At 45.2% G+C, this 27,809-nt stretch overlaps 1 protein-coding gene and 3 long non-coding RNA genes across 19 annotated transcripts in view; 2 read left to right on the top strand and 2 right to left on the bottom strand.

Moving 5' to 3' along the window:
* The window catches only part of KCNMA1 (potassium calcium-activated channel subfamily M alpha 1), a 547,562-nt gene extending 543,737 nt beyond the window's left edge, over nucleotides 1-3,825 (bottom strand). For 12 of the 15 annotated variants that reach the window (XM_081913469.1, XM_081913465.1, XM_081913473.1 and 9 more), the window contains exon 1: nucleotides 3,358-3,726. In XM_081913469.1, coding sequence (XP_081769595.1) covers nucleotides 3,358-3,711 — 354 coding nt within the window. In that variant the 5' untranslated portion in view covers nucleotides 3,712-3,726. Of the gene's footprint in view, nucleotides 1-3,357 lie in introns of all 15 variants that reach the window. The other 3 variants (XM_081913468.1, XM_081913470.1, XM_081913472.1) reach the window with 1 other exon arrangement.
* A 267-nt stretch (nucleotides 3,826-4,092) lies between these two features.
* LOC309371209 lies at nucleotides 4,093-11,554 on the top strand. Of its 2 annotated transcripts, XR_014168912.1 has the most exons (3): nucleotides 4,093-5,894; nucleotides 6,291-6,392; nucleotides 11,108-11,554. It is a non-coding gene; the product is annotated as an uncharacterized lncRNA (long non-coding RNA). The 2 variants fall into 2 exon arrangements; XR_014168913.1 differs by lacking the exon at nucleotides 11,108-11,554 and having other exon boundaries at nucleotides 6,291-8,330.
* Nucleotides 11,555-14,411: 2,857 nt separating this feature from the next.
* LOC309371313 lies at nucleotides 14,412-18,107 on the top strand. Its single transcript, XR_014169040.1, has 3 exons — nucleotides 14,412-14,977; nucleotides 16,548-16,749; nucleotides 17,726-18,107. It is a non-coding gene; the product is annotated as an uncharacterized lncRNA (long non-coding RNA).
* A 3,194-nt stretch (nucleotides 18,108-21,301) lies between these two features.
* Nucleotides 21,302-23,296, bottom strand: LOC309371222. The gene is made up of 3 exons (XR_014168935.1): nucleotides 23,175-23,296; nucleotides 22,616-22,742; nucleotides 21,302-21,422 (listed from the first exon to the last, which is right to left on the bottom strand). It is a non-coding gene; the product is annotated as an uncharacterized lncRNA (long non-coding RNA).
* Between the last annotated feature and the right edge of the window lie 4,513 nt (nucleotides 23,297-27,809).

Below are 27,809 nucleotides of genomic sequence, written 5' to 3'. Positions count from 1 at the left end.
AGCTCTTTCTTGATGGATTTTTTTGTTAAAGCTGACATGTTCCAGGTTTTAGTGGGCCTCTAAAGGTTGAGGCGGAAGGGAGATGGCAGGGTTGGCACTGCTCACATTCACTGGGCTGATTCACACATATCTGCTCATCACTTGATGAGAAAGGAGACGTTTCACATCTCAAATGCAACTGAGTCCATTCACATGCCGAGCTGCACATCTGGCAATGGCATGCGTGCACAAATGGGCCCAGGGAGGGACAACCAAGAGGGTGTCACCAATGCAGAAGGATAACGATTAGCCAAGTCAACAGCTTCACAAAAATATATATGAAAAATAAGCTGCCTTGAGACAACTTTGTTATCATTTCACCTTTCAGCAGTGGTTGCCCCCATAGCCCTCAGGTGTACGGGGAACAGAAGCAGCACGAACCAAGAAATCTTGCTTACACCATGTTCCATCATTTGCCAGATTTCATGGAGAACCTTTTGCCCTCCACATGTTGCTGAACTACAACCCCAATCACCCCGGCCATTGGCAATGCTTCAAGGGCTGATGGGAGCTGTAGTTAAGCAACATCCAGAGGGCCAAAGGTTCTGCATCACTGGTATGATACATGAAACATTGGTGACAGGTGTGGATTTTCCGCAGGTGTTGGCTTTCCAGTCTTATTTTTTTACTCCTAGTCTCACAGCAGCAGAGACCTACAGCCAGTGAGCAGGAGATGGAGTCAGGCAGCAAAACGCAGCGGCTGGCTGACTTGCTTAGTGTAGCTCATGGCTCAGTATGGCTTGTTTGGCGTAAGTGGTATGGGACTTCTTTTGCTCAAATGGAGGGCAGAAGGCTCTAGAGGCAGTGTCTGAACATCATGGGACTCAGGCTACAATCCTGAACACAATGAGGCTGCTTAAATCCTACCAAAGTCAATGGGATAGGAGTAACCCAACTATGCACAGGATAGCCACCGACTGACCCAGTCCAGAGAAATTTACATAGCAATCCTTTGCAAGTCTACAGAAAGCTAATTCTCACTGTGTTCCATGTGCTTGCTCCCTAATAAGTGTGGTTTAGGACTGCAGTCCTAGTTGTGCTTCCGTCCCACTGAAATCAACAGCACAAGTTAGTTGTGACCTGCCATTTCAGTGGGTCTCATGAGTGAGCAGCTTTCTCTGGATCAGGGACAATATTTCCAAGACCAGTCCTAGGTCGGCTGTAGCCCAAGTATTTATTGGAGCGTAACACACAAATGCAGAAGTCAATTCCATTGAAATCAATGGGAGGCTTGCACCAAAGTAACTGGAGAGACCACAAAATATTCGGCCCACTGCAATCAATCAACATAAGCCTTCCTGCACAAGCACCAGCCAAAGAAACAACAGCTGTGTGCCTCTCTGTAGCTCCCTGCTTCTTTCAGTGGAGCTTGCATGGGAGTACCTCCTCACAGGATTCTGCCCAAAATGTGTTTTCGGACAGCCGAAATCCCAAATGTCTTGAGTTAACTGAATGCAATGGGCAAGGGGCCCATGGATTTCAGAGAGGGTGAGATACTCAAAATCCTTGTTCCTGCGATATCTGGGTGTAGATAAAGACCTGTTTCCCACCACCACCCATTGCTCAGTTATTTTACTTGACAGTTTTCAGCAGTCACCTTAAGGTGGGCAATGTGGCCAGGTCTCTTCCACAACAATACTTCTGGCAAGCTAAAATGTTTCTGCCTCTACAGTGCTTATGGGATTCTCCCTCCATGGCAGATGACAATTCCACATGGATTCTGCTTACAAAGAAGGGCAGAAAGAGCCATACAGAGTGGCTCAGTTTGAATTCTGACCTTAGAGGGAGCAAAAATTTGATTAAATGGGAAGAAACAGGGGTGAACGAGAAGGGGTGGGCAGTGTGTGATTGTTTCAGGAATATTCACCCATTTAAATGTCTTCTTTGTGTTCTGTTTACATGTATTTTCACAGTCTGCCATGACTTCTGGCAAGTATTGCAAATGGCAAATCCCGAATTCCCCCTTTCCTCACCAAAACGCTTTCACTGTCATTAGATCTAACATGAATGGGCAGTAAAACTCTTGAATTGGATTATACATATTCTGAGTTACCATTTGTAACTTTGGGGGCCACCGAATCCATGTTGTTAGCTAGTTTATCCATTGATTTGTTACCACCTATGGCTAAACCAAACAAAATGTGATTTGGACATATCAAAATCGACAGTACTTGCTGCTAGAAAGGCAAACCCATCCGAGTGCAAGAGAGACCTGGCAGCAATAATAGAGCAAATTGGGTAGCAAGTTTATTACTGCCAAGGTATGTTTCCTTCTCAGCCTGTGTGAGGTGGGGAAGAATAGCTGAAGCCATCATTCAACAAGGAAAAGAGGAACCACCACCACTGTTCTGAAGACTCCCTGTCCACTTCAGACAAAAGAAGTCTCAACCTTTGAACCTCAGCTCACCCATGACCACTACTGAACTGCTGGTCCAACACAATTTGATCCAAAATCTGAGGTTATTGCCTTTTGAGGATGTTTTTAACTTTTCATGCTGCAGCAACAACAACGAAGGGCCCTCCGCTCTCCTAGTACCAAAGCAGCAGGAGGCAACCTGGGACAAAAACACACAACAAGCAACTCTTGCTGAACTGATGATGGTTAGAAGGCAGGAGGTTGAATTACTGTCATTGTGTTAGAGTAACAATAAACCTTTGATGTTACTACTCTGACTTCTATTAACGCTAAAACTCAATATATGGAAAACAGTATCAGAAGAGGAAGAAAGGGAAAATAGAAGGGGGAAATGAAAAGAAATAGTAAACAAAGGGGCATGGGGAAAACATGGAGAAGGGACACAGTAAATTAGAAAGGACTAAAAGAAGTGAAGGAAAGAAAATGAATCTTCCCATCCCTTGCAGTTTACTTGGGACTAAGGCTGCAGTCCCCGAGTCCTTTGAAAGAAGGGCTTCTGAAGAAACAGGTTTAGGACTGAGCTGCATGTGACATTCAAAAGCACTTGCTCTCCTAAGCAGATGCCCTCAAGAATGAAGCCTCTGAACTCACTGGGACCCATTTCCCTGTCAACACGCAAAGGCTCCAGCTGCACGGTTGCAATCTTAACATACAGTTTATTTGTAAGTTTCCCTGAAATGAGTTGCAAATAATACCAGGGATAGAAGGGCCGCTTCACACATTCTGCAGGTGTAAACCCTCACCTTCCCCCCACTCCACGGCCATTCGCAGCTCCCTGGAGAAGACAACTGCAAGACACACGAATGTGCGCGCTTTGCACGACCTCAGCTTCCAGCCCCGCACTAGGCAACGTGTGAAGCGGCCCTCAAGCGGGAGAACCCGGGAAGGAAGAGAAACGTTACCTTCTCCTTGCCCCCACAGTGGCAGCAGACGGTCCACAGGTACTTGAGGGTCCTCCAGAGCAGGATAATAAAGAGTCCCCCGAAAAAGGTGACCATGGACGAGGCCAGGAAGGCCCACCACATGCGCTGCCCGCTGTCGCAGGGGACCTCCATGGTCATGGGGATGATGACCGCGTTGATCGCCTTGGCGGGCGCCGAGGAGGAGTCCGCGTTCAGGTTGCTGCTGGCGCTGATGGGGCTGTTCATCTTAATGCCGCCGCTGCCGCCGCCTCCTCCTCCCGAGTAGTAGCTACTGGAGCCGCTGGAGCCGCCGCCGCCGCCGCCTCCTCCGCCGCCGCCGCTGCCATTTGCCATGGCTAACAGCGGGCAGGGCGCGCCGCCGGGGCCCCGGGGAGCTCCCGCTGCTGCTGCTGCCGCCGCCAGCGCCCTCGGCCAAGCCCATCCCCAGCCATAGCGCTGCTCTTCGGCGGGGAGGCGCGCAAGCCGAGCCTCAGCGCACGTCCAGGCAGGCGGCCGCCGCTCGGCACCTCTCGCTCTGGCGCCCTCGCCGCCGCCTTCCAAGATTCCGGCGCGAGGGAACCGAGCGGGAAATAAAGGCGCCGCCGCCGCCGCCGCCGCCGCCTCCTCCCGGTGGCCAAATCAGCGGCTCCCCCTTCCCCCCACCCCCTCCCCGAAATCAAGCCAGCAGCCACCCCTCGCGCCGGCACCTCACGACGCCCGCCACGAAGGGGAGAAGGCGGGCGGGCAGACGCGCGCAGGTCCCGGCCGAGATCCGGGATTCGTCCCTTGGTCGCCTCACGATTTGAGCGCCAAGGCGGAGAGCGACCCCTCGTCAGACGCGCCCTCTCTCTCTCTCCACCGACCGGAGAGTGAGCCCACGCAGCCCTGCTCGTTCGGCGTCTCCCTCCGGCAAGTCCAGCCCCTTCCTCTCTCCTAATTCAGCCTCCTCCACTCGCCCAGCCGGGCTTGCGTCGTCGCTGCGGCGGCCGCCGCCTCGCCTGCCATCCTCGGCTGCTGCTGCTGCTGCACGGCCGCCTCCTCCTCCTCCTCCTCCTCGCCGCCCGTTAGCAACGCGCCCAGCTCGCCGTTGCTGCGCGCCTCAGCTTCCCGGGCAGCTGGCGTAGGAGACTCGCCGGGCGCGCGGGAGGAAAGCGGCGCCTTGTGATTCGGCCGCTGAGGAGGCGGCGGTGGCTTCGGCTCCCCAAGAAGAAGAAGGGGCTCCCCTCACGGCTGGAGGCCGAGCACGGACGGCTCCTGCCGGGCCAAGCTGCTGCCTGGTCTCGGGGCTCTCTCCAGGCTCCCCCTCGCCTCCTCCCAAACGGCCCTGCGCGCTTCTCGGAGGCTGCCTCGAACAGATGGAGGCGAGCGAGAGAGCGACGCGCTTTACAGGTAGCGGCGCAGCAGCGGCGGGAGGAGCCAAAACGCAGGCGGCCCGTGTGACCTGCCGCTTCAACAAGTCCTCCTCGCACCACACAGAGAGAGAAGGCGAAGGGCTCCGCGCGTTGCTTGGACGCGGAGCAATTCGAAGGGCCGTGGAGGCGGCGGCGCAAGAGGGACGCGCAAAAAACCCTGCGCGATCCTGGCACTTGCTGAATGGCGTGACGCACTGGCTGTCACTCTCTTCTCCCGCTCGCTCCCCCACTCCCGCTCGCTAATACGGTTGGAGTCCCAATACACCGATGTTTTCCCAGCCGCTCTCTCTTTCTCAGCAGATCTCAGTGACTTGCATGCCTAATGGTCGGGCCGGGGAGGAAGGACCCCAAATGGCAAGAAGGAAAGGCGGAAGAGCAGAGAAATCGGCCTCACCGCACCCCGGCTCGCCTGTTTGCCATTCATTCTTTCTCTGTTTTCCTTCGTTCTCCACCGGAGGAGCAACGAGACATAGCGAGCACCCCCGAGAGGGACACGATCCCCGCCGATTAAAGGCTGCTCTTGAAACCCAGCGTTCGGCTGGGATGGTTGGCGTTGTTGTTGTTCTTGATCGCGGCCCAGATCTGAAAGCAATCTTTGGCTGAGGGCAGGGAAGGAGGCCGTGGGGTCTGGGAAAATGAACGAAAGCAGCGAGCCGGATCTTGTGCCAGGGTTGAGTTGCAGAAACAGGTGCTTCGCGATGCGAAGGGGGGGGGGTGTTGTTTTGTTTTGTGCGGGCTTTTGTCGCTCTCGCTTTTAAAGCGAAACACCCACCAGGATTTTATTTTTAAAAAACATCTTCGTGAATATGGCTCGTGGTTTTAAAATTGGCACAGATAGCAGGGTGGGGTGGGGGCAGAGAGAGAGAGAGACTGACTTAATCCCAAAATGCAACAGAAGCAGCCTGGCAATGAAACCTACATGACATGCAGGGGGAGGGGAGAATTCCAGGAGAAAGTAAAGCCCATTGTCAACGTCACAGCGACTGGATTCAGCCCGAGTCTCCCCTCGCGCGGAATTCCCAAGGCGCAAAAGCGAGTGCGCCTGGAGACCATTTGCACACGCGCCCCTCCGCGCCATTCGCAGAGATCTAGGCAGATCCATCCTCTCGCTCCCTCTCTCCAGCAGTAAACACCGCCGAGTCCGGCTGTGCACTGACGGACATGCTCTCCTGTTCGTCATATGTTTATAGCTCCTGCATAAAGCCACCATTATAAAATAATCGTTACTTAACCTATGACACAAGTGGTGTCCATTTTGGCATCTGTCACTGGGTTGTTTTTTCTTTCGCCTAAGCTGTCAGCTACTTGGGACTTTTACAGTGTTCCCTTTTGAATTATTGTGCAAAATAAAATAATATTATCTAATCCCCCCCTCCACGCAGACAGGGAGTGCAATCCAGTGAGGGGTTCTCCTGCACAATCCCCACTGAAATCCCATTCATTTCTAGGGGTCAACTGCCCATGAGATTGCAAATCCTGCCGGCAACCCTGACTCAGTTAGTTCTGTTCCCTTCTATGCAGGTCTACTCAGAAGTAAAGTCCATTGAATTCAAGAGGACTTACTTCCAAGGAATTGCATCGTGAGCCAGTCACATTACTTTACAGTAGCATGTCTCATTAAAGGTAAAGATAAAGGTACCCCTGACTGTTAGGTCCAGTCACGAACGACTCTGGGGTTGTGCGCTCATCTCGCTCCATAGGCCGAGGGAGCCAGCGTTTGTCTGCAGACAGCTTCTGGGTCATGTGGCCAGCATGACTAAGCTGCTTCTGGTGAACCAGAGCAGCACACAGAAATGCCGTTTACCTTCCCTCCGGAGCAGTACCTATTTATCTACTTGCACTTTCACGTGCTTTCGAACTGCTAGGTTGGCAGGAGCTGGGACCGAACAACGGGAGCTCACCCCATTGCGGGGATTTGAACCGCCGACCTTCCAATCAGCAAGCCCTAGGCTCAGTGGTTTAGACCACAGTGCCACCCATGTCCCCGCATGTCTCATTAGAGTACAACCAATAGTGGTACCCATAATGTTGCTGAGCTAATAAGGCTATAATGCCTTCGAAATTGTGAACAGGTGGAGAGCAGCTGTCTTAGCAAAAGGAACCATTCATCTCTACCCTTTTTCAATAACGGGACTATGATGACACCCAGCTCTTTTTCTCTGTGTCATCATCTAAGACAGGTAACACTGTCTTAGATAATAATGGTGTGGCTGAGGGTCAATAACATGAAGCTGAATTTTGACAAGATAGAGATCCTACAGAGTGGTGGTTCCTGGGTCAAGGAAGTGATGAGGTGGCCTATTCTGAATGGGGCTGCACTTGCAGAGAAGGAGCGTGTTGTTGGTGTGAGTGGGGACGTCTCTTTTTTCATTACATATTGTATGCATTATGGTTATGATGTTGCAACTTACACTGGGTCTATGGCAAAGGGCGGGATATATCAACTGCGACTGCAACCTACTGTTACTACTAAAAAATAGTAAGGATAACTGGGGCCTTATTCAGTCTGCCCTTTATGTATACCATTCAGGATGTCCAGCTCACCACTCCTAGAAGGGCTATTGGTAGGAAATGGGGTTGCCAGCAGTAAACTCCCATGCCCAGAGGGCGTGGAGATGGTGGATAATAGCCTTGGTATGAATTGATAGCTGTCATGCAATAGCATCTGGTGTTCAGCAGCTTGTCAAAATCAGAATAATATTCACAAGTCTAAAAGAACAGTGAAACACTGGTGTTAAAATTCATGTTTAGATTTTGAATTTAAATCCCAGAATTTTAAAACTTTTCCCCATCTTTCTGCTTTTGGTTTGGTGGGTTTTTTGGGGGGTGGGGGGTGTCATTCAGCTCTCTTGGACAGTGTGACACACCAGTAGGGCAGCAGTGGCTGGCAAGGAGCAGCAATGCGAGGACTTTTAAGACTGACCATACAAAAATGAAAGGAAAGCTGAATACAGTGGTACCTTGGGTTAAGAACTTAATTCGTTCTGGAGGTCCGTTCTTAACCTGAAACTGTTCTTAACCTGAAGTACCACTTTAGCTAATGGGGCCTCCTGCTGCTGCCGTGCCGCCAGAGCACGATTGCTGTTCTCATCCTGAAGCAAAGTTCTTAACCTGAAGCACTATTTCTGGGTTAGCAGAGTCTGTAACCTGAAGTGTATGTAACCTGAAGCGTATGTAATCCGAGGTACCATTGTAAACTTTAAAATGCAGGGCTTCTGGTTTGGGCCAGCCTTTCCCAAAAATTAACTAATGTTTAATTTGGTATTAGGTATGTTATTGCAATGATTCCCAAACTCCACCCCCACCCCCCATGGCCCACTTGAAAATTGCTTAGGGTCTTGACTGATAACCCAACGAGTTTTCTGCTTGTTGTAGACATTGTAACACACTGCGCTAGATGTTCTATGATTTGGCTTCTAAATTGCATTTTTACAGACAAGTCATGAACCACCTGAATGAAGCTTGTGGATTATTGTGGTCCACAGTCCACGTTTTGGGAAGTGCTGCACTTATTAGATATTTCTGCCCTTCTATCATAAAAACTCAAAACTGATCGGACCATTTTCAAACTCTATGGCTGCAATATTATACCCACTAACCTGAGAGCAAATTCCATTGAATTCAATGGGAGTGTACTTCTGAGTAGATGTCCATAGGATTACGTTATAAAGCTGCAGTCCTATACATACTCACCTGGCCCATTAAACACAGCAGGACATGCATAAGATTGTGCAGGACACAACTCAGAAACATTTCAAGATTCAACAACAACAACATGCAAATCCCAATAAGGCTAACATTCTAAATAAGCACCACCCCACCCTGATACACTGAAAGCTGACCAAACTTACAGGATTTCTAGAGCATTCTCTCTCCTCTGCACCAGTTAATGAGCCCTAGGACTGAGAATCAATAAAAGAGGAATGCAAGGAGATAAACTGTGAATTAATAACCAGCCTTTAAACTAGGTCCCCTCTGCTTCTGCTCCTTCAGCTCCAAGGACATTTTAGCAGCAAGCAGACAAAAGGGCATTGCTTTTATAATCCTTGAATGTGGCTTCCGGGATGACAATTTTTGTTTTAAATTGACATGGTAGTAACCTGGTAGCCCTGTTCAGCAGTGACTGTACACTATCCAATCTGCCATGCAGTTATGCATGATTTGGTCCCCACTGAAAGGCAAAGGCAGCTCACTCACTCCAGCTGCTATTTAAAAAGGGGCAAAAGAAGCAAGAGTGAAACAAGACAGCAGGAAGACTGGGGAACCTCACAAGTGGTGTTGGTTTCAGAAGGACTTCTTTAGACTGGCGGCAGTGGGGGAAGGAAAGACTTGGCTATTTTAATGATGGTTTTATGCTCTTTAAATAAACAAATGTAACTGGGATGAAATAGCACACACATTGTGAAATCTCCCTCACACACACTGTGGAGCTCCTTTGATGAAGGGCGGGGTGCAAACTTCATCATCTCTATATGCATATTTCTACTGATTCTCTTGTTTTCAGTTCAATGCTGCTTCAAGACAGCCATAATCCACATTAACGTTTTAAGCATTTGAATCGTGGAACTGTAGGCTTGAAAAGGGTCCTCAAAGCTCATCTAAACCAACGCCTGTCGATGCAGGAAACCCACAACTCCTGCATGCTTGACAGGTGGACATCCAGCCTCTGTTTCAAGATCTCAAATGAAGGAGAGTCTGCCACCTTCGGAGGCAGTAAGTTGCATGGTTCTTCCCAGCGTTTAGTCTAAATCCTTCTAATTTAAACCCTGGTGCTCACTCTGAAGCGTGCCCCACTGTGTTCATTGAGGCTTATTCCCAAGAAAGACTGTAGCTTGGGAAGCGCTTAGCTTTGGCTAGGTTGAGCTCTACCAAAGTAATTATTCATTGCCAATTAAGTAGCATCTGAGCACTTCAGATATTACAGATGAACGATCCTATTAAATCTGCCATGAAAGCGCACAAGAGGCATATATAGTTGATAATTGGTAAAATAGTTTTCCCCATCTTTATTTTCTACAAACATAAAATCTTAAACCATGAAGTATTGAGATCAGGCTCAGCTGAGAGCCCAGTGAACAATGGAAAAAATGTTTCTCAATCATTCTTTTAGATTCCCATGGAGGTTTGCCAATGTGTTTTGCTCTTCCTCCCCTTCTTCAGCAATTGAATAAAATAATTATTCTCATGTGAGTCTCTGCATTAATATTATGAAAAATCATTTTATACTCTAATATGGCTATGCTCAAATTACCTATCCAGACTAGGGGTTCAAATACGGTACCTGGCTGATGTCTTAAAATAGTAATGTTGACTAGATGCAGAAGCATTCAAATAAATTAGACTCTAGAAACTATAAAACCAGTAGAAACATCCATGTTTCTACTGGTTTTATAGTTTCATGTTTCTACTTACAATATACTTGGGATGTAACTGAATCATTGCTGTTCCACAATTAAGTGCCTTAGGGTGCAATAGCCAAAGTTCAGAGCCCATGAAGTTATGGGAATGTAGCAGAGGTGCTATAACAAGTATTTAGGGCTTTGGGCCTCAGGCTGAACTATTCTCAAGGCAGACAAAGAAGGCACAATTTATTTATTTAATTTGCTGCTGCAAGATATGGTGCTGCTGACCCAGATGGCTTAAAAGGGGAACCAACTGTTCTTAGTAATGACAATTAAATGGATATTTCATGATCTGAGGCAGTGTACCTCTGAACACCAGTTACTGGAGGAGGGACACAGCCTTAATGCCTTGTTTGTAGGCTTCCCAGAGGCCACTGTTGGAAAAAAGAATGTTAGACCAGATGCTAGACCTTTTATCATCTGATCCAGCAAGACTCTTCTGATGTCTTAAGTGCCACATATCCTGAATGGATCCATCATTAAACTAAATCTGGAGTGGCTGTGTTACCTGGCTCATGAAAGCCCTGCTGAAAGATCTCATATCGATATAATAATTCTCCCTTGATACATTGTGCATCATGTCCCAACATTCGTCCAAGCAATGTTTGCTCCATACCTTATTTAGCTCTTAATGCCTGGCACCAGCTTTTGTTTAAAGAGCTTGACCAGCTGTGACAGGGGAGGGATTGAGTGGGAAGGGAACCTTGTGGACCCCACACCACTGTTTGAAGAATGGTCTGGTTCCTTGCTACAAAGAACATGGTTCCTCTGTGCTAAGTGCAATATGGCATCTGTCAAATGTGCGTGCAGGGCACAGGTCTGCCATGCTAGAATTAATTTAGAGCTTCCTAATGTGAGTTTGTTCTGCTTTCTTTCATGCATTGTCCTCAACCAAATTCTCTGTTATCTTCTCTCTGTTGCTCCCCCCCCCTGCAGTGTAGCAAAGCAGTGCTAATATGCACAGGGAACTGCAAAGCCACCTACTTTGTTGGTATCTTTGTCAACACGGTGAATGAATCATAGAACAGTAGAGTTGGCAGGGACCTCTAGAGACTTCTAGTCTGACCCTCTACAATGCAGGAATCTCAACTAAGGAATCCATAACCGATGGCCTTCCAACATCTTCTTAAAAACCTCAAACGAAGGAGAGTCCACAAAAGTTCTACCTGACATTTAGTAGAAAGGTCCTTTCTTGTAACTTGAATCCATTGGCTTATGTCCCATCCTCCGGAGCAGGAGAAAAAACTAGCTTGCTCTGTCTTCCACGTGACAGTCCTTTAGATATTTGAAGATGTCTATCATATCTCCTCTCAGTCGCCTCTTATCCAGGCTAAAAATACTGAACTCAAACTAGGAGTTGAGCACTGTCTCAGGCTGACTGCTCTGCAATGGAGAACAAGAGCAAATAGGTCAGTTTCCTGGGTTCTTGAAAGCCTACATACCTTAATTCTCTTACTGAATGTCAGAAGAGCTGGACGATTTTAAAAATAGTATCGCTGCATGTGTTCAAAAAATAGGATGAGTTTTGCATTTTATTCTGCCCATTCGAAAGCATGTTGGGATGCATTGAAAGGGTTAGGAAAGAACTCATCTTTAGAGTTCCCTCTTGTGGATATTCTGTGTACAGAAAAATTCCACAGTGGATTTAAAAAATATTTCTCAAAATGCAGTCCTGTATACTGTCAAGCTTAAAGTTGCAAAAGCTGTTTCTTAGATCATATAAACTCCAAGATGTTGTGGAGAAAATACCAACCTAAGCTGGCACATATTAACATTAATATTTGCTTTAAAACACCTTTTTATTCTATAAATAAATATTTATTCTATAAATAGAAGCCTTATGAAGAAACATAATATCAATTTATTAGTTCTTCTGTCCAGTAAGTATTCATTAGTCTTGCTGAATAACCAGGGTCATAACCATGCCAGTTTCTTCCCTAAATTTTCAGTTATCATTTGAAAACAAAATCATAACGGCACAAATTGATGCCTCCTCACTTGAGAGGCAGTGTGGTTTGGTGGTTAGAGTGTCAGGCTAGGAAAATGTGATTATTATTAATTTTTATGTGCTAAAATACATAACACAGGGCAGCCCTAAGTAAATTAGATTTGTACTTAGCTATGAAACTCACCTTGGACCAATCACTATCTCTCGGACTAACCTACATCACAGGATTGTTGCAAGGATAAGAGAGAAGGCAGGATATAAATGTAATAAATAAATATATGCACAAAGCGCAGCCTGCACCCCACTCCCCGCACATGGCAATGTTGATCTCCTTTACATAATAAAGGAAGTATGTGGTGTAGCAGTGCCAACTTGAATAAAATATTGAGGGGGCCAGGTAAGCCCCGACTTGCATTATCAATCACGAGACACAGTGCACACACATCATTTGAATGGTAATGCCCATTAACGTGGGCTCAAATGTTTTATTGTGGGCTCTAGGAGTTGGCTGCTATGACCTGGTGCAAATCAACACTCCGATGGAAGGTTACAGCTAAAGGGACCCCTGACCATTAGGTCCAGTCGTGACCGAATCTGGGGTTGCGGCACTCATCTCGTTTTATTGGCCAAGGGAGCCGGCGTACAGCTTCCGGGTCATGTGGCCAGCATGACTAAGCCGCTTCTGGCAAACCAGAGCAGCGCACGGAAACACTGTTTACCTTCCTGCTGGAGTGGTACCTATTTATCTACTTGCACTTTGATGTGCTTTCGAACTGCTAGGTTGGCAGGAACAGGGACCAAGCAACGGGAGCTCACCCTGTCATGGGGATTCGAACCGCCTACCTTCTGATCGGCAAGCCCTAGGCTCTGTGGTTTAACCCACAGCTTCATCCGCGTCCCTGGAAGGTTAGAGCATACCAAATTAAGCTTAAGCCACCTGGCCGCCTGTGGTATGGTGGATGCTTTTGTACCTACACAGACCCACAACATGAGCAATGTGAGCACATCATCTGGGGAAACAAGGTGGTATTCCTACTGATTGGTCGTGTGGACAGGTGCCGTACGCGTTAGAAGACAATTTTAAAGCAGAGCTAACCAGATGCAGTAAGTGCCGTTGAGGTCACTGGCCACCCCAGAGAACGCACATAATGTCATCTCAGGGAAGCACCTCCTGGCCGTGGGAGAACTCAGTAAAGAGAAACACGATAAAAGAAGCTTAGGTTGTTTTGAAATCCAATTAGGAAATTAAACCGAGAGGAACGTGTTTGGAGAAAATCCAAATGCTGCAGCAGGACAATACCTTTATTAGGACCAGCTGAAATGTCACCAAGTGGTGAGCATGATTTCAAGTGCTCCAGAACTTCTTCAGGTTGGCTGTGTATGTGATAAAATCTAGTCATGGTGCTGATGCCCCAACATTTGTAGACATTGTGGCTGGTGTTTCCTATCTACCCATTTGCCCCACCCTTTACCTGTATTTTGAAATCCAGCCTAAATAGAAATCTTGCTCACTACTTTGTGACATTTCAGTTCTAAAAATATTGCTCTGCTGCAGCTTTCAGGATTTTCCCCGCCTATTTGGCAACATGTTATATTCAGAGAAGTTACTTAATGGCATTTGGGGAAGAAACCATTTCACTCAGAGGAGTGAAAAGGGATAGCACTGAACCATCAAGAGGATGCCAAATCCCAGTCAATGAATGACTGCCCGTGGTTTCTAGAAGCTATCAATTATCTGAGCAAATATAATTTATCAACCTATTTGCTTGAATACTGCCCTTTGTCATATTTGATCTCATCCTCCGTTACACTGTGAAATCACATCACCATGAAAACAACAGCCTAAATGGTACTGTTCAGGAAAGTTGATTAAAAATAAAATGAATTCGAACACACTTCAAGAAGGCAGGAATGCCTTAAAAGAGAAGCTAACGAAGAAGCCATAATAAAATTTTATACTTCAGGTGCATCCATAAAGATTTCGACCCATGCACCATCACAGAAAAGGCTGGTGCCCTTAACATAGCAGTTGCAAATAAATGTTCTGTATTTAATATATAAGGCTAGATGGCCATAGTGGCAATAGACCACAACCCATTTTTTACAAAGGCAATGAACAAACGGCAAGTTAAGAATAAGCTGCAATTGTAGAATTGTGGCAATAGACCACAACCCATTTTTTACAAAGGCAATGAACAAACGGCAAGTTAAGAATAAGCTGCAATTGTAGAATTGGGTTGCAACATGCGCTAAATAAATTTATGTATACCGCAGTGGCATTACCATAGTCTAGAGCAGTAATTTGCCATGTGAAGTCAGAAAAGGCCTTAGAAAGTGAAACAAAAGCGTATGCAGATTTAATTGCCCAGGCATTTCCATTAGCTAACACAAATGCAGCAGATAAAAGCAGACACAAGGAAAGATGAATCACTAAGAGACCTGAAAGAAACAGCAGTTAAAGAGGGTGATCAGAAACCCAAAAGTAGCTGTGGTTTAAAGCCTAAGATACTCCTAGAGTTGCAACCCATGTGATAACTAGGAGAAATTTTTGAGCATAGCTAGCAAGGTAGGGATAGAGCGATTAGACTGATAAACCATGAAAATCAGCTGCACCACAATCCCTTACACACTTAACTGACTTACTAACTGAGTAGACACACATAAGATTGCACTGTCTGGCCATGAAATGAAAAGTTGGAAAGACAAATACAAAAGGAAGGAAGAAGTCTGATAAACAAAATAATGGTCATGATGTTTCAACATAGTAGCAGTCCTTTCTCTTATTTCAAATTTGAACTAAGCCAGAAGGTGGAGCCACTGAAATTATACCCAGGTGCAGCAGTAAATAATGCAATTAGGTAATAACCTGATTTGGAAGAGAAGCTTATAGGACTCTGCAAAATGTCATATATGTGGATGGTGCCATATTATGACTTTTTCTGAATCAAACTGGAGTGTGGGGCAGATTTTGCCAATCTGGGGTAATTTGTGTGGGGCATTCAAAAGGTACAGAAGGCAATTAAAAACTCACAGATATTTAAAAGTCATACTTTATGGTGCATCACCATACAGATTATTACATAGTAAAAGAGCTAATATAAAAAAACGAGTGTGAAAAATGTGCTTTCACATTAAAAATGGTAGCAAGGTAGCAGGAAACCAGGGCAACAATGGGTGTGAAAAATGTGAACGAGTGGGAGGGAGGGGTTTTTCACGGACGTTTTGAACCCCATCTAATGACGATTTTTGCATTTAAAAATCGATCACCTGAAAAATGCATCATAACAATAATTATTATTAAGGGATGGCAAGATATAAACTTGGAACCCCAAGTATAAGTTATACCTGCAGATTGATATTATTATTATTATTATTATTATTATTATTATTATTATTATTAGCCTGCACATTGCACAACGCTGCAATCAGTTTTGACAACATACTGAAAAGATGTGCAATTTCAGACAATTTCATGAGTAGTAATGACTCACTGTTTTAAGTACTGTAGTCAATTGAAGCTTAATAATTGAGATATGGCTAGACAATCCCGCCCCCCCCCAAGGGCTGAATGTTGGTGGTGGATAGGGCTGAAGCCATTGGTAGACAGAGCCACTCCTCTTCCTTCTATGCCACCCTGTTTTCCCTCTTTCTCTTCACCCCTTCTTCACCCCCACTCAGCAGACTGCCAGGAGAGGGACATATCACTCTTTCCAGAGGTCTGAACTGATAGTTTACTTGCCATTTAGACCACGGGTTGCATGGAATTAGTCAGATGGCTGCAGGTTGTGAACCCCTGCATTAAGCACTTAACGTAAATGGAAGCAACTGGGGATGTTTTAAGAGAATATAAATTCAAAAAAATATATTTAGAATGTGAGAGACCTGATGTTGAAAACATTTAACTTGTTTGTTTAATACACCTCTAGCTTACCTAGGGACACCTCTGAAACGTAGCTGGTTGTCTGCAAAGCTGCTAATAGGAAGGGGGGGCGAAATTCACTTCATCTCCTGTCAGTATTGATTTGCTAAAGAATCATAGCAATAGAAACACATGCCGCAGTAGAAATAAATGCAGTAACAGGAATAAATATGAGTATGAAACAAGATTGTAACATGGGATTTTTTTCGGAGGAATTGTGTCTTGTCATAGTAAAAACCAGACTAGAACTATTAAAGAACAGCTGAATCTATAATAGTATTTTTTATTTTTATTTTGGGGGGGACAAACACAGAAGACTTAGTCCAATGGAATAACTACTGTAATTTCGCTGGATGTGATTCTACACTTCCCAAAGAGGAAAAAGGGTTAAGTGGTTCTAGAGGGAGCCTAGGAAACAGAAATGTGTGAGAAAGTGAAAGGATGGGAAGGCAGTTGGGTAATCTCCTTTCTCCATTCCCCCTCACCTTCTTTACCATTCACCCGCCAAGCTCCAAGTGTGAAGGTAGAGCTGCTGAGATCCTGGCCTATCCTTTCCCATTCACAGAACATTCTGTTTCTCAATCAACACTCCTCCTGAAACACCAGGTGGCACAGAGGGCAGGCAATTCTTCACTGAACACTTCCACGTGATTTGATTAGGAATCTGGGTACCATCTCTTGTGTTCATTCCCACTCCCAGACAGCAACGAGGTAACTGCCTTTTTTTATTTTTGAAGTGGTGTTGGATTGTAACTCCCATCAGCCGCAACCAGCATGGCCAATGGTCAGGGGTGATGAGAGCTATATGCCTACAACATCTGGCTACCTTTGCTCTCAGTCAAAGGCATGGATTAACAGTGCAAATTGACACAAACACAGATCATGCATCTGAGGGACATTAGTTTCTGGGTGAACCATAGTTATGGCTCTCAAAGTGTGAAACGAGTCTCTCTTTGAAATATTGAGAGGTGCTAGAAAAAGGTACAAATTTTGTACCTCCTGACCTTTTTCTCCCAGAAAACTATTCCAAATATTGCAGTGCTATCCAGTGCTGCTGTGTGTCTGGGTTCTCACTGAAGTAGTCAACCTGTTTCAGGTGTAAAGGTAAAGGTAGCCCTGATCATTAAGTCCAGTCGTGGACGAAACTGGGGTTGCGTACTCATCTCGCTTTGTCCGCAGACAGTTTTTCTGGGTCATGTGGCCAGCATGACTAAGCCGCTTCTGGCAAACCAGAGCAGCACACGGAAATGTCGTTTACCTTCCCGCTGGAGTGGTACCTATTTATCAACTTGGACTTTGATGTGCTTTTGAACTGCTAGGTGGGCCGGAGCTGGGACCGAACAACGGGAGCTCACCCCGTCGCAGGGATTCGAACTGCTGACCTTCTGATCGGCAAGCCCTAGGCTCTGTGGTTTAGACCACAGCGCCACCCGCATCCCTTGTTTCAGGTGTATTCCACTTCAAATTCAGTGGGTGGGAATGTCATGTGATAAAATGCTTCTCCATACAAAATGCCCCTGCACCAAATAAGACCAATGTTAGAGAGAAGGGTTCTAGACTAGTTTGACATTCTAGTTTTCCATGTGGAAGTATCTTTATGCTATCATTTATGTGGAGGAACAGAATCCCTGACCTGCAATTTGAAGCAGTTCAAGCCCACTAGACTAAGAGACTTTTTGTTTTTCAGAGACACTTCACTTGTTTCATTCATTCACATTCATATTAGAACATGCTGATTAACTATTGTGAAGCCCTGATTCTATGTATTTGGATCTGATTGTCCCCGAGTATGAGCAGAATATAACAACTGAGATGTCATTCTTTTCTAAGTTCTTGATCTTGGTGAAGCTTGAGGAATTTTTGCTTCTCTTCCCTTGAGGAATAGGAAATGATCAAGTTTGAAAAGCAAGTTTGAGAACACCGTATCTGACATAATCATTTCCAAAGTGAAGCCTGCGAGACTATAACATCATATTTCAGTTTGTGAGGATCCATTAACCGATGGAGAAATAAAAATTACAAGCCTTCCCCCATGGGTTCTATCCAATATAGCACCAACCTGAAGTCACGTAGCAGAAAACTTGTTCCAGTGGCAAAATGCTTTATCAGTGGAACATTGTTGTGCAAGAGCGTTGTGACTTTGTTGCACAACAGAGTTGTGTTACACCATCTGTTACGCCACAAATGTCTGCTAGCACAACTTTTGCACCAGATCCCACTGTTGTGTAATGTTAAAATTCACCCATTTGCTAGCATGAGAGCCCCTGTTCTGGGGTCAGAGAGCACCCATTACATTTCTTGATTTGATGCACAGGCAGAAAAATGAAGGAGCAGGAGAGAGTGGGGGTGGGAATGATTCTGTCAATTATCACACATGGTAGACTGCAGTCCAATTTTGAAAGCACACTTTTGATGGTTGGTGATCTCAGCTGGAAAGGTTGCAAGTAGCTTTGGATTAAATTCTCTTACGAGCGTGCATCTCTGTGATGTATGATTACAATGTATTTTTAATTAAGGTTATCACAATGGGATCTTAGCAGACGTGGCTACATTTTATATTCCAGAATCATTGCAAGAAATCGTATTAAGCTGCAGCACAGCAAGCCAAGCAGTCTCGTTTGCTGAGCGAAATGTCATCCAAAGTCACCACCTCCGGTTTATTTTCTATTACCTTATCTCTCCCACCATGTTTTCCCACTGCCACCTTCTTAAGCAGGAAGTAATGTTGCTGTACAGATAGTGCCAACTATTGTTTATCTACCTTCAGCCGGTAGAGAATCCAAACACATACGGCAAGTGAGCCAATTTTAACAATATTTTTAATTGTTGCACAATTCACTCACTACATTCTACAACATGCAGTTACATAGCTGCTATTGTAGTGCTTCAGATAATTCTCTTTGCAATGAGTTGTCTTTCCTTTCATAACACCACAGCTTCAAAGTTGGCCTGTGCTTCGCGCCAGAAGAGTGCAGGCATCTGAGATATTGCTCAGTCTCCCTGTGTAGTGATTGCTGCAATGATTGCTGTAATGTAGAGGCACTTTCTTACAGCAAACAAAGGGATGAGAGTTGAGAGGTGATTCTTGGGGGTTTGTGTAGCGGAGCTGAGACAGGAGATTCAACAGAATCTCTTGGGGAGCCATATATTTGGCAATACAGTGGTACCTCGGGTTACATACACTTCAGGTTACAGACTCCACTAACCCAGAAATAGTACCTCGGGTTAAGAACTTTGCTTCAGGTTGAGAACAGAAATTGTGCAGTGGCGGCGCGGCAGTGGCAGGAGGCCTCATTAGCTAAAGTGGTACCTTGGGCTAAGAATAGTGTCAGGTTAAGAATGGACCTCCAGAACGAATTAAGTTCTTAACCCAAGGTACCACTGTAAAATGCTATATTAATTTGTTCAGTGTGACCTTTATGTTAGCAAACCTCCAAGTTAGTACATTGTGCATGTTCAACTGGGTGCAGGAATTTTATGAGATCATCTGCTTTCTGTTGGAGAGACACATTTGGAAGAGAGATTCCTACTCTCCAATGGCAATTCATCCAAGCATATCAAAATTTGCTTAGATTTTACATCTGCCCTCATCCACCTTAAACAACTATTTCCCATGGAAATACTTAAAAAGGTAACGGTAAAGGTACCCCTTCCCGTACGAGCCAGTCTTGCCAGACTCTAGGGTTGTGCGCTCATCTCACTCTATAGGCCGGGAGCCAGCGCTGTCCGCAGACACTTCCAGGTCACGTGGCCAGCGTGACAAGCTGCATCTGGCGAACCAGCGCAGCACATGGAATGCCGTTTACCTTCCCACTGGTAAGCGGTCCCTATTTATCTACTTGCACCCGGGGGTGCTTTCGAACTGCTAGGTTGGCAGGCGCTGGGACCGAACGACAAGAGCGCACCCTGCCGTGGGGATTCGAACCGCCGACCATGCGATCGGCAAGTCCTAGGCGCTGAGGTTTACCCACAGCGCCACCCGCGTCCCTCACGGAAATACTTAGGCTAGAATAAATCACAGACATTAGCTTTCCAAATAAGTGAATTTTTCCAGAAGTTACAGCAAACGAGTCTCCATCTGCTGGCAGTAAAACAAATATGAAAAAAGGTTCCAGACAACTTAACAAGAAATAACTTGGTTTCCTTACAAGAAGGATCATGCGATCTTTGGGTTAGCATATATGCAAGCTATAAAATCTCTTTTAGAGAGGTTCAGTTCACTTGCAGGGAGCCATGGTTGCATGGCTTCTTGCTTGTTTGTTCTAGGAAGCATGAAGGTTGGGAAAGGGATGAGGGTAGAGGCTGTAGAGAGCCTGCTAAGCTGAACTTTACATCAGTCCCAGGAAGCATGACTCAATGGCCAGGGATAATGGGAGCTCTGAAATGAATTAAGTTCTTAACTAGAGGTACCACTGTATGTATACTAGGACAAATGTGCACTGAAATGCCAGTTCTCAATGGGTCTTTTTGTTTTTTGTTTAAATGCAAACTGATGTGGAAATGTGGCAAGCTGAACTTTAGACTGGAAAAATGAGAAGCTGAGAGAAACTGAAACTGACTGATTGATTCATCCACCCCTACTTTTGAGGAGACATGTCTAGAATTGCACTGTTTCAGAGTACCAAAAATTGCTGGGGTGGATCTTGACCCAGTTAATACTTGCTATTTAAGGGTGAAATAAGTCCTTTATCACCCCACAACTCAAAGCAAAATGTGAGACTTCCCCTTTGCCATGCCTTTTAGCCACTGAGTGAGCTTTCCAGTAGTACAGCCCTGCTTCTGAGATCCATGTGGGTTGCAGGGTGGAAGGTGAAAACTTCTATTTCTCAAACTCAGCTCTAACAAACCACCCATAAAACTGTTCTTATAAAACCATTGCACTGGAGTGCTTCTACAAAGGGAGGGAAAGAATCATTATAAGAAGTCTCAGCTTTACAGTGCTGCATTATCTGCGTAAAGCTGTATCAGACATGGGCTTAATGTAATAATATGCTCTGCAAGATAGATTAATTTCTCCATCTAGGTGTTTTTGAAGTATTCACGGCTGCCTGACACCAAAAATCGGTTCTGAGGGAGAAAAGTGGCATGTGGGGCAGCAATATTTGTTCCACCTCAAATGATCTGAATATTCAAGTCAATTTCTAGAAGAATTGACCTATTTGAGCTTTTATTTGGCTGGCATATCATCGCCCCTGAATTGTTTGGTTTCATTTTGCATATCTGTTTTGTTCTTCAAATTTTGTTCCCCAAATGGTGCCTCAAAGTTATTGACAGTCAAGGTTTATTCCTGTCATGACTTTCTTCCTGAACCAGGTGAGTTACCTGTGAACATAGGAAGCTGCCTTCTTATGGGGTCTGACCAATGTAACTCGTACTTGTTACTCCTAGAATCACAGAATTGTAGAGTTGGAAGGGACCTGAGGGTCATCTAGTCCAACCCCCTGCAATGAAGGAATGGTTAGTAGCACTTCTCCAAGGTTGTCCAAATGCAAATCTTGAAGTTTGCTTCCCTGCTTTTTTTCAAAAGATAGTTTGAATCTGCTTCCTGAGACTCTGAAACTCAGATTCTGGCCAGGCACTTTCTGCATGGGAAGCTTGATCTCTCCACCTTTGTGCCATTGGAGCTCCCCTACTGCCAGAGGCTTCTGTAATAAATGAACTCTGGAAACCACCAATTTTGAACTTGGGAGAGTTCATTATTCTTCTGAGCCTGCTGTCAGTCCATTACTCCTCAAAGCTGCATTGTGGGGTGGGGGGGGGGACAACACGAACCAGTACAAAACAACAGCAACAACAAATGCTTAGAGCTATCACTTGATTAAAGAACTCTCAGTCAATCAAGTGTATGAGTTCACAGTGAAATTATATGTGCACAGTTCCTTGGGAGTAAGTGGCACGACTTAACCCAATGGGACTTCTAGATAAACATGCCAAGTCAGTGACTCAGTTAGTTATATTTGCACATACCAAAACAATAGTCCTGAAGCAAGAAGCATCCTTTGTGTTTAGTATTTATTTGTTTGTTTGTTTGCTACCTTTCTATGCCCCCTTTCTTCCAAGGAGCTGAAACTGGTGCACATAGTTCTCTCCACAACTCCCCCTCTATTTTTATTCTCACAACTAGGGTTTTTTTTTCCAGTTGGAACTCACCAGGAGACAATGCCTGGCTAAGGTAACCCAGTGAGCTCCATGGCTCAGTGATGAACCCTGGTCTCCCAGGTCCTAATGTGTGTGCTGTAACAGGCATCATCTTCCAAATGGCATTTCCTTTCATGTAAGGGAGGAGAAGAAGGTTTATTTTAAGATGGTCCTTGTTGCCTGCACTTTTTCCTAGTACTTATTAGCAGCCCCCTGTAATAGCATATGCCAATCTGATTTTTTCCTGTAGTTTATTACTGCAGATCAGTCAAGTTGGCATAACTTGATATAAAATACACCCCTCAATGAACTGTTTTCACCCTGATACAATTCCTTATCTCAAACGAGTCCAGGAAGGCATTGGTAAATATTCTGAGCTCTTAATATTTAATGTAAAGATCAGCACACTAATCCTGGGTTATTAGCAAACAATTTTCACCTCCTGCTGAGCTTCTGCAGAGACAATAGTATCTTCCTCTTAAAAAACAACAACCCCAGGATTCAGAAAACATACAGTCAACCAGTTTTGTCATTTCTTAGCAGGGCCATGTCCTTTCTGCTGTCAACTAGGAAAGGTAAAGAAAAAAGCAGATGGGAACTTGTAGGAAATAAACAATAAAAAAGGAATACAGTGGTAGCTCAGGTTAAGTACTTAATTCGTTCTGGAGGTCCGTTCTTAACCTGAAACTGTTCTTAACCTGAAGCACCACTTTAGCTAATGGGGCCTCCTGCTGCCGCCGCGCCGCCGGAGAACGATTTCTGTTCTCATCCTGAAGCAAAGTTCTTAACCTGAAGCACTATTTCTGGGTTAGCGGAATCTGTAAGCTGAAGCGTATGTAACCTGAGGTACCACTGTAAAGGTATTATGAGAAATCACCTGTCTAAAAAAGCCCCCCTCCCCTTTTCATTAGAATACATTGACTTAAAATAGTACAAGAACTCCAATTTTCCAGTGGCTGGGTAGCTCTCAAAGCTCCACTGAAACCCCCTCTTTGCACCTCAGTAATCTCATGAACCAACACTTCACTGGGCCACAGACCAAGGAATGGCTGAGAGAGAAGCTGTAGCCTTGCTAGTACAGGTGACTGATGAGGAGAGCATAACTCTCAAAGGAAAGGCACAACAGGATGGTGCTTATGTAACAAAGGGCATTTGTGAGGTCAGAACTAGTGACATGTCACAGATCTGGCCCTTGAGCAACTTAGCAGGTGAGGTGGAATCCTCTCCCCAAGTTTGCCACCCCTGCTTTAGAGATTCACCAGATCTCAAACATCTTCTAGGAAGACCTCTAGATTTTGTTTTGAGATGGCGTTTGTCCAGTACTGAAATTCTACCCTCATCGCTGAAGCTAAAGCAGCTGCTTCAGTAGCAGTCCCTGTACTACAGGATCAACAAAATGTTTGCAAGGCTGATATTAGGTCACCTTTCCAGTATAGACTGAATACTGTACCAGCATATGATTAAGAAATGGTGGAAGCAGCTAGATTCTGTTACACTGAAACCAGCAGCTAAGTGACATTCAGCAAGAGATTGGATTGCATTTTAATAAGCTACAAACAGCCGATAGAGTTGATCCCATGGAAAATAACTCTTGAAGATTTTCCACTTTGATCATGGAAAGAGAGAATCAGCAAGAATGTCAGTAAATGGAAAACCACTCTACATACTCAGGAAGAACTCCTTGACTTGTGATGTAGCTTAACAGCTCTCTTGCAGAAAGGTAGACTAGTTTGGGAAAGCTACATAGGTTTTAATATGATGTCAAAACACTGCAATGGAGGGGAAATAGCAAGGAAAGTGTGGAAAGTTCTTCCATATGAGTCCCATTGAAATGAATGGGAGCTACAAAGGAGCATACAGTAGTAAGTGCTGTTATTGTTCATTTCCTCAAGATTTGTCTTGCAGAAGAACTGATGTATTTGGTTACAATTAGAACACATCCACACCACAGATTTAAACTGGTTCCATAATAATTCCCTTTTCAGTGCAGAAACTTGGGAGCTATAACTTTGCACAGAAGGCTAAAGATCTCTAACAGAGCAGCCCCACCAAGCTACAGTTTTCAGGGGTTCAGGCTGGGGGGGGGGAATCTTATACCACAGTGTGGTGTAAAATCAACATGGCTTCATAGTGTAAATCTGTTTTTACCTGAAGATCACTTTCCTGGAAGGTAGCACATTCTTGGGGCAGTCTTCTTCATGGTCGGTATTCTTGTGAGACTGCTGTGAATCAGGTGGTTGACCTGGTCAGCTGATCTTAGAACCCATTTGGATAGGCTTTGGGCATGGTCAGATGGTGAGAACTTAGGGCTGGGGTAGGAACTTAGGGTAGGGGTCCTGCCCTAACTGCTGAACTTAAGCCTTCAAGTAGTATAGAAGAAAGATGCAATGCAGTATCTGGCTCCCATTCTGATGATGTATGTATGCTTGGGAAGCAGTTAAGGCTCATCATCAAGGATTTCTCTGCAGCAAACCAGCTCAAGAGGACTGGATACCTATGGTGGCATTTGTAGTAAATTCTATTTGCAGGTTCAGTAAGTGGGAAGCAAGCATACCGGCAGATAGTGTTTTTTGTTTAGTCCTTTAGTCGTGTCCGACTCTTCGTGACCCCATGGACCAGAGCACGCCAGGCACTCCTGTCTTCCACTGCCTCCCGCAGTTTGGTCAAACTCATGCTGGTAGCTTCGAGAATACTGTCCAACCATCTCGTCCTCTGTTGTCACCTTCTCCTTGTGCCCTCCATCTTTCCCAACATCAGGGTCTTTTCCAGGGAGTCTTCTCTTCTCATGAGGTGGCCAAAGTATTGGAGCCTCAGCTTCAGGATCTGTCCTTCCAGTGAGCACTCAGGGCTGATTTCCTTAAGAATGGATAGGTTTGAACTTCTTGCAGTCCATGGGACTCTCAAGAGTCTCCTCCAGCACCATAATTCAAAAGCAGATAGTATTAGCATCTGCCTAAATTAGCATCAGCTAATCAGCTTCAATCCTACCCCCTACAAACAGAACAAAACAGCAACACCCTGAGAAGTCATTTTGCCAGCCAGCTGTAAATGTTTAAATGTCTTTCTTTTTTAATGGCCAAATTAAAATAAAAACCTCTCTCCCCAATCCCCACTGTGACACACAAACTTCCAGGCAGCAGCCTTGTTTAAAATCAATTGTTAGATCGCTGTGCAGGTCATACCCAACCACTCTTGAGTTGGTTGGCATCCATCTGCCTTGGGAAACAATGGAGGAGTGCACATTTAGAGGTGAAGTCGAACTGTTGGGAGGTTGATGTGCTTGCTGTGGCTGTAGAGACAGATACAGGAAAGATATGTTTTGTTGCAGCTGGGGCAGGTGAAGGTGTTTGGTTGTGCTAATGCAGATGTACTATGTTAACATTCATTGCTAGTGTCCAGAATGCCAAAAAGCACAACACTGGTCCATGTCATTAAAAGTAGTTGACTAGATTGAGGGGAAAGGGAGCTCTTTCAAAATCACTCAACAGTTTGAGAATGTAAACCTAGCAAAGTCTGTAATCCATCTATTTACAGACTAGCTGATGCCTTTATGGGCTACCCATAAAGTATCCGATAGGAATCAAGCCATATCCAAGGCACCAGGTCATAAACAACTAAGGTTGAAATCCCCATTCAGCCATGACGCTCACTGAGTGACCACTGTCTCTGAGTCTACCTCACAGGGTTGTTTTAAGGAGGAAACTGGCTTGGGGGGGGAACCATGTATGCCACATTCACCTCCTTGGAGGGACAGTGGGATGGAAATATAATAAATAAGTGCCAATACATAAAATCCATTGGCATTTCTCCTCCTTTCCACAACATAACCCTGAGGCTCCAGACATTAGCTAAAGCAAGTGCATCTGAGAGATGTGCAGCAGTGAATTGCAGAAGTGGATTCCAGAGACCACAGGCTTGAACAATTTCAAGGGGAGACAGTGGCCAAGGTGCTTATTGAGAGGGCAGGGCACACGGGGCCAAAGCAGATGCAACCCCACCCAGTTAGGAACCCCCATCCCATCCCTAGCATATTTGTTCCAAATGCATTGCTACTTGTATTGTTGTTGTTGTTCTTTAAATTGTCATGAGCCACGTTAGAAGCCAATTTATGATTGGCAAGCTGGATAAAGATATGCAAAGAAATTAGACCTTGGAGTATTTCAGTGCCAGAGCTTCCCCATCTGCACTGGCTCAGTACACCAGCAGCTTCACTCTGTTACAAAACCTCGGGCAAGGCTGGGTGCCTGGGACTGTCAAGTCTGATTAGCAGACATCATAAACAATTATTTGCTGTCTATTGCTGCTGCCACTACATTAGGAAGTGGAAATGTACAAAATGAAAGCTAAGCTTGCTCAGGAGTCTTTGGTGAAGTACTTCATCAAGCGCGTTGTGGAAGTCCAAGGCTCAGAGTTTTGCACGTCTTTTAGCATTTGACATTGCACAGCTCACCTAAACACCAATATCAGCATGATTTGGGTCCACACCACACATTCAAAGTGTGTTGCTTCCTGTAAAAAACACTGAGAATGTAGTTTGTATGGGGGAGCTGGGAATCGTAGCCCTGTGCAGCTCCCAGGATTCTCCAGAGGAAGTAATGTGCTTTAAATGTATGGTACACATATGACATTACAGTCATACCTCGGGTTACAGACGCTTCGGGTTATGAGATTTCGAGTTGCGCACCGTGCCGAACCAAGAAGTACCGGAATGGGTTACTTCTGGGGTTTGGTGCTTGCACATGCGCAGAAGTGCTAAATCGTGCTTTGTGCATGCACAGAAGCACCGAATCACGACCTGCACGTGGGCTGCGAACACTGCGGGTTGCGAACGTGCTTCCCATACAGATCACGTTTGCAACCCGAGCGTCCTCTGTAATCAGCAACACGCTCTGAATTCCTAGTCCCCTCCTTGCCTTGCATTAGATCCCTGACCTGCTGTTGTCCTTTTTTCCCCCCAACCCAAGACAGGAGATAATATCAGTCTGTTCTAGAGATTTATGCTGAGTGGGATTGTGTTAATTAAATTTTTTAAAAATCTTTTGGAGTTCTGAACAAGTTTTAGAAGCCAAGTTTCTTTAAACTGCCATCAATTACTATTAAAATATATTTTTTCCATGAAGTTTCTTTTTATATAGAACTGAGTTTAATTATTTAAAATGAAGATTAAAAATGCCCTTTCACATGATTTTAAAGACAACTGTTGGGGTGTCTCGGTTTGTAGAGCATGAGACACGTGAGTTTGAGCCCCACATTGGACAAAAGATTCCTGCATTGGACTAGGTGACCCCTGTGGTCTCTTCCAGCTCTACAATTCCATGATTCTAAAGTGCCCATTTGAGTTCATGCCCCTGCCATGAAAACTCATTTAAAATAGACCTGGAGCAGCATGTGCAATTTGTCAGCATTAGCAGTCAAGGGGAGGGAAGAACGAATGGAAGAGGTAGCCTTGGGTCAACAGATCCTTGGATTACATGAATGTTTGGGACTGGCAGGATGAGAGTGGGAGAAATTGTTTTGGCAGGTGGTGGGATTTTGGAAAGGATCCAGGGGACAAGTGGAAAGCTGGTTATGGGATTTGGGTGGGGCGAAGACAAGCTGGTAAGGCGGGCAGCTGGTGAAGGGGCAGCAACAAT

This window comes from Podarcis melisellensis (assembly GCF_964234715.1).
Source record: "Podarcis melisellensis genome assembly, chromosome: 5".
NCBI classification, from domain to species: Eukaryota; Metazoa; Chordata; class Lepidosauria; order Squamata; family Lacertidae; genus Podarcis; species Podarcis melisellensis.
The sequence above is the reverse complement of the archived record's forward strand: the minus strand, read 5'-3'. Positions and strand labels throughout refer to the sequence as shown.